This window comes from Haliotis asinina, chromosome 3 (assembly GCF_037392515.1).
Source record: "Haliotis asinina isolate JCU_RB_2024 chromosome 3, JCU_Hal_asi_v2, whole genome shotgun sequence".
NCBI lineage: Eukaryota > Metazoa > Mollusca > Gastropoda > Lepetellida > Haliotidae > Haliotis > Haliotis asinina.
Window position 1 is genome coordinate 78,610,715 of NC_090282.1, and position 7,396 is coordinate 78,618,110.

Consider the following 7,396-nt stretch of genomic DNA (forward strand, 5'->3'; position numbering starts at 1 on the left):
TGCCCCTCCCAGTTTCACCACAGCACCGTTCCCAAATGTGTTATCTTGCCGTACACTGACGTTCGTTAGAACATCCCCAGGTATGTCCACGTCTGCCGGGGAAGTCCACAGTGAACCTGGACTCATCTGTCGACATTCAAATTACAGTCGGCTATTTCCCAAGTTTCTACGCACTAACAAGCATTGGCGAGTTGCTAGAATATAGATGTGTATTGTACACTATGTGGTCGCCGCGACTGCAGATCAGCCGTATACAGAAGATTGCCAATCGCCAGGGCCTCCTTTAAGAAGGACTAAGGTGATCGTAATTCACTAAGGTAACCTTAGTACAATGTTAATAAATGCGAGGTAAGGTTAACCTTAGTAAAGGTTGCTTCGTGAAACTGGAGCCGATGCCTATCAGTAGGTGAAAACCGATATACTAAACACAGAGTATTTCGCTGTTTTTCGCTATTATAATACCCACTTTCTCAATAATCACTCCTGGACCTTTCGCTCATGACGTATTGAGACCTTTCATTAACATTGCTCGCGGCTGCAGAAACCTGTGTCAGTGTCACATGTTACTTGTCGTTGTGCTATCTGCTTGAACCATGTTACCCGTTTACATAGATTAAGTGTTAAGGTTGTTTGGTTTTGACTCTGAAGCTGTACAGGTTCCCGGAGTCACTTTGCAAATCTAATCTTTCTTTTCGACATCGACCTAACATCCATTTTATACGATCTGTACTTGTCTGAGAAAGATCCAATAAGATCAGTAGTAGATGGTATACATAACAAACATGAAATGTACCTTCACAGCGACAAGCATGGCTGCTAATGCGCGTTGTTTCACAGAAACTGCATCAATGTCAGGATATCTCAGCAGCGTGTAACAAAGGTCATCATAAATATTAAAACTCATTTCAAACACTGATATTCAAAAGAGCCAAACATGAATATTGAAGACGATTTCATCTGAAGGTAATTTGATTCAGACAAACGGCAACTAGAATGATTTGCTTGCGAGACAGAAGGCCCGTGAAGATAATGCGAAAAATCTGCTTGATAAGCAGGCAAAGAAAGGCTAATGTAAAATGAAATTATCTAGGATCGCCACAATCTCTTTCTTAGGACGACAAGACTGATGTTCGAGTCCAACCAGATTTCAATTTCTGGCTGATTACACACATGAGGAGTGAATCTGGCATCTGTGTCAGGAACACGATTGTGTGTGAAATATATCTCCTTTGTTTTAACTTCGGTCTGTGACTGGGTCACGAAACGAGAATACCTCATATTGATTTTAAGACAGTCTCGGGTCCCTGGCTAAAGTGATACAAGGTGGAATGAAATCAATTCCTCGCAATAGAGTGATCGTACCTTTTTCAGTTGCATAGAAGTACGCAGTCGCACCATTTGAACCACCAATACCCTGGATTGGAGAAAACAGCTCCAACTCAAATCACCCAAAATGCAGATACTCACAAGGTATTTCCAATCTTATCGTTCATCTCATAAAAAATTGAAAAGGAAACGTTTTAGATAAGCACGTGTGTATCAATTCGAGCGGCATTTCGATTGTAAAGGTATACAGAAGGAAAAAGACATGACCCGTTCGTGGTTGCAAGTAATGGTTACTTTTTTATGATCCGAGTTAGAACTGACCTTGATGAACTCATGCTTGTCGTAAGAGGCGAGTGATTTGGTTGACACATGTCATCATATCCACAATAGTTTAGATCGGTGATCATGATGTTGAACATTGTTGCAGCCTCGATTATTTACAGACTTCCGTCATATAGTTGAACTGTTACCCTATGCAGCGATAAACAACAGACAAAAACTTGTAATGGTAGAGTGTGTCTCAATATTGCAACATGTCATTGACTATCCTCATTCAATATTTCACATCGTCGACATATCGAGCCTATAGCCCATTTATCTACCCTTCCTTCCATCTTGACTAGCGCATTTAATATAGATATCTACACATTGTATGCCCCTCACATGCCCACTGGATCTCCAGCTGCTTCAGCCACGGTCGTGAATGAATTTCGTCAATCTTTGCTCCTCAATCTGACAATCCGTGATAAACTGAAATACTGCCCACCAAACCAATTCATGTAATTTTCACAACTTTGATTGTGGACACTCCGTACCGTCATGAAGCCACATGCTCGGTCAAACGTTGGTCTTTAATACAACACGTCCGAGTCCAGTGGCCGTCATATCTCCCAGCTCTGCATTCATTTACTCGGACCGAACTAAGTCTTCCGTGAGAACATGATAATTACCCTGACGACTTTCCAGTTAGTATGATCGACCCATTTCACCCTCATGACCTGCCCCAGATCTGCCTACACGTTCCTCGTGTCTTTTTGCAGTTTTGCGCTAACGTCGAATAATATAGCACAGCTACTTTCTGCTTGGTATCTTTCCGCTTTAAAAACTCGAAACAAACATGTAGATGTCACCAGAATAATTGCTGATTGTTGAAACCCATGTCGATGAGATATATAAAATTGTTTAGGTTCACTTCTTTACGGAAACATCATAGTAATTGACCGTCTGAGTCTGATTCAGTTTATAATTTGCACCATTTAAAAAATTCGGGAAAACTGGATTTACAAGACTGATAAAATGCAAATGATGAAGCCAAGGAGGAAGAGATGATAAAGAGAGGTTAAGGTAAATATGACAATCTAGTTAATTTCTTTGAAAATGTTTCATCTGTATGGATATATATTGCTTTTTCCCATTTGCACTGACTAGTGGTATGCTCGCAAAATGGAATATCCCCTACTTTTTTAAATGATATGTGGTGTCAGTTATACTATGTACTGAATCTTGCAATGGACTTTGTAGCAGAAATTTGGAATTGGAATTGTGGTTTCTCGTGATTTGGGCTTTGTGGTAATATGTATTTGAATGGGTGCAAAAGCAGCCACTGCCTCCCTACCTTGAGTGTTATGGTTTGGTCCTTGCGACCTTCTGCCAAGACATACAGGTTTGAATTTGTATACGATTGTTCTATTTATGGACTTTTCCCAAATACAGAAGTTCATGGTTTGTGAAAATAATATGTATATACACGGACATGAGCTAATGGTGGCGATCATCAGTATACACTTTGTTTCTTAACACACAGAGATAACGGTTGATATATCCCACCTCACAGCCGGTGTAAACTATAGTCGATCAGAATAATGGTTGTATTTGTCTATGGCGTAGAACTGCACAACCTATCCCGGTCCTACCTAACCACCCTTTCTCTGGAACATAATAAAGAATTGTCCTTGTATTGAATATCCTATTTACAACATTAAACAGTACACATTTTACATCTGTATGTGACATTGTCTAAAGTGTGCCATCCCTGTGAAACGTGCAGGTGTGTCAAGGCAAGTCCTAAAGGTAACCGCCCATTCTTAATGGTATCCTAAAACGTTATCGTGGAATTTGAACAGCGAACAGCATTTCACGACCACTGAGGACATATAGGATGCGCCTAGTTCATCGCAAAACAAATTTTGGAATTTCAATAAATAATTTCGAAATTCTTTTGAATCTTCATTTTAGTTCGTATCAGCATATACATCCTCAAATTTCAATGGACCTAGTTTGGTGCCTACTTAAATCAGTGAAATTTGCGTCATAATTAGAAGTGCCTTTTATGCGGTAATATAGATTATAGGTTCAATCTGTCACTTGGGTTCACATGAACACATTTTACTGTCATTAAGTATCAGACTGTGAAGGAAATAAACACGGCATTGTTAACACACCCGTCAATGGACGTAGGCCATGCTAGGAAACATGTTATTTAACTGAGCTATAGACCATGAAAAGCATATATTAGACGTTTGGACATGGACAAAAAAATATTGTGTGTCTGGCATTGCGGCCGTTAATAGAGTCAGTAAAATGTCTTAATGCTGGCTCAGCAAATTGGCCTTTATTGTGAGCCTATTTAGGCTTCTTTCGATGCCGCACGTCAACAGCAATAAGCATACACAAGTCTTACCCTCTCGTAACAACCTCCATACACTAAACCCATTAGTGTAGGATGACTGTCTATCAGGCGATTTACCACAACGAGATTCTTGTTTCCTGTGACGATGCTCAGCTTGTCGCCATCAGCCGTCGGCTGTTACACTGTTAGAACTTAAACTCCCTTCTCAAATGTCCGAAAAACGATTAATCCACATGTCAAGCGATGAAACATGTAGTTCATATTAGAGAATTTCAATTTACCACCTTCCACGCAACTGTCTCTATACACTGGTGCGGTTCGTTAAGGATCTATTAATTCAAAAATACCCCAGCAGTTTAGTATGTCAACCGAACTGTGATAGCGATGGTGAGTTTATTAGCTAGTAATTACCTCAAGTTGATCGTTTGGCTATACGCTAATTGTGCTCTAGAACAGCGCTCAGAATACTCTCAAAGCGCTTCTGACAAGTAAAATTTGATCTCTTTTTGCCAGAGTTTTGAAGTATTGCAGGTTGACACTGACAAAACAATCAGTGGCTTTATTTTGATAAAACCGAAAAATGTACTTGAATAGCATGCAAATATACAACGCCAACATATCTCAATAACCCATCTCAGCTATCCGACAAAGCGGGTTTCGAGGGGCGTACAAGGCAATATGGCAGTGGAACGTGCATGGATTGATAACAAGAGATCAGTTGCCCCAACACAGGGTCGATGTACCCTACCGCTAGCCCCGCAACTCACACAGTAATCCGAAAATTGTGACGTTGTGTTGCCTCACATCTCTACTGATGGTACCCGTCATGAAACTACTGCATACAAGAAACATTACCTTGTACAAAAATCTACAAAAATATCCTTTTGGAATTTGAAATACTTCAAACAAATGTCCCAATCATTACTAATTTTACAATGCCGGGGGGTCAAGAGGAATTTAGTAGGTGTAACACATCAAATTGTGGTCAGAATTTTAAATAATGGTTGTCCTGATGATGAACCCAAGCGCACTATAGAAAGGTAAGGGTATCGCATCATCGCCACAGTGGTACATTAATATTATTGCAGATATGACGTAAACGAGATACTGTATACTTCAGTTAGTTGTTTGTACCTTCATGCATACCTATAAAGTTCTATCACCATTTTATCATTAAGCTGCTTGGGTCGAACCGATTTTCTTTTAATAGTACCGTCCAACATGTATCTCGCATGTAGATGTGGAACTGGGTCTTCAAGAAGGTAGGTATGCATCACGTATCAGATTGTGAGTAGGTAAGAGATAAACACAGACTTACCATAGATGAGGAAACAATTATAGTGACCAGGGAGACTGGCGAACAATGGTACAATACACTGGACTGTTCCTTGCGTGGAGTCCCAGACCAACCAGTTAAATGTCACGAGCAACATGACAGTACTGAGACTTATCAATATTTAAAGAATAATGAAGACGTGCCCACGTGTGTAGGCTTTCTGACACTGATATTTCGTACAGCAGATGTAATGTATAATGTATAATCCAATCGACCTGCTATTCCAGACGTATACACAGAGGTATCTCTGGTCCGACTACACAGCATTTGCAGTATAGTTCAACAAATCAGGTCAAGCTGCAGTGATACAGGAAATAGAAGTGGAGGGGCCATCACTGTTTCGAAAACGACTACGCATGATCGAGCGTGAAAATCCGAATGTTGCATTGCGTTTATGCATGCAACAAATGAATAACACCCCTGCATTTTGGGTAAAGAGAACAGAAGCGGCTTGAATGGAAACATCCATTGTTGTGCTGAAAATTAAAGCTGGTGAATCGAGTTATTAGAAAACGCAGACGGGTTATAAATTCTGGGTTAGTCTTCTTCAAAACCGCTAACAGGTTTTACAGAAGACGAAGGAGCTGTCACTGTCAATATGTAGAGGTGTATACATCTGATGCTCTTATGAATCCTGCATAGGTTTGCTGAAAAGTCCATGTCTGTGGAAACATGAAAACATGCAAGACAAGGTGGGCGAAATGACTGTGCCTGGCCATATGACGAACATCTATTTGTGAAGCTTCTGTGTGTGGTGTTATACCGTCTCCGTTGCAACAGGTCCTTAAGACACACTTTTCCTAAGGACAGAGAACTCCAGCTCCAACCTGAAATCGGTCTTAGTGCAGGTGTTGCTATATCCCATTCACACGTCGGTCTCTTGTACACGCACTTCTTCAAAATGATTACCTAGAGCATTTTATATTAAGGGCACTTTTCCCCGTGACGCATTGCAAAAGAAAACAGACATGCCTATTCAGGATGAAGTGTTATGTTGAAAATATATTTATGTACAACTGTTTTCAGAAGAACGTGCACTGGACGTATACTAAGGCGTCATAATCGATTACTGTAACTTAGTTGTCTTTGCGTATGCTTGTTCATGGTGTCAGGATAAAATCTCCGATCGGCCGGTATCACTATTTTACGCAGTGATTAATAAACGATGTAAACAGTATCGTTCAGGGGACAGTCCTTTTAGCACGGGCGTTTTATGATTATGAAGATTAATTTTGATGTTTTCTCGTGTCTACTCTGGACAGTAATACTGCCAGAAACGTTGATATCTTTGTGTTCGTGCGCTATGAGTTTCTGACGATAAATATTCATGTCTCACCTCGGCGTTCTTTGTTACTGAAGGATTACCAACAGGGTACGTACGAACAAGATTAGCTGGCGTAAAGAGATTTTTGGAAGTGTTTAAGTCAGTGGGATCTGGTTAATTATGCCTTTCCTCTTGTCGCTACAGAACCCATCATCACTACACAATGCGCTAGTGCGACACTGAATTTAAAGCTGCACTCGTCAAAACTCAAAACATGTCAGATTGACACAAAACGATATAGACTGATGCTGACAATGAGATTATACAGTCAGAAACCTAGATCGACCTGTAATGTAAGTACAGTATGAACATCAATACTTTGCAGCCAAATAGTACAATGCACGTACCTGAATGTTCATCTTACTTGAAGACCTCAATCAAGGTTAGTCCTTGTTTTATAGACCGACAGGGGAGCAGGTTCACATGTGTTTGAACATCTATACACCTTCAGGTGAGGACTAGGTTACATAGCGCCTCTGTTGTAAGGCAGGTGATTCACAGTTATCAACACGTGTCGCATACAATAGAACCAGTGTGTATAAGATGATACAATCTCCTCATTGAAGAGTACACAATGGGCTCTTGTAGGTTTATTTGGATGACGGCGATGTTTTGTTGCTTTTACAACTGCCAGTGCAATAATATTCGGGACGTCTGATCCTGTATGCCATGTCTTCTAGGCAATATAATGGCATGTGATCATATCAGATCAGGGAAACGTAATGAGCATATTATCCGGGGAAAACATGGCAGTAAAATCGGAAACAGGGGGAAAATGTTA

At 40.4% G+C, this 7,396-nt stretch overlaps 1 protein-coding gene across 1 annotated transcript in view; it reads right to left on the bottom strand.

Annotated features, from left to right (window-relative positions):
• The window catches only part of LOC137277106 (thyrotropin-releasing hormone receptor-like), a 28,165-nt gene extending 22,709 nt beyond the window's left edge, over positions 1 to 5,456 (bottom strand). The window contains exon 1 of the mRNA XM_067808770.1: positions 5,274 to 5,456. Coding sequence (XP_067664871.1) covers positions 5,274 to 5,276 — 3 coding nt within the window. The 5' untranslated portion in view covers positions 5,277 to 5,456. The remainder of the gene's footprint in view (positions 1 to 5,273) is intronic.
• Between the last annotated feature and the right edge of the window lie 1,940 nt (positions 5,457 to 7,396).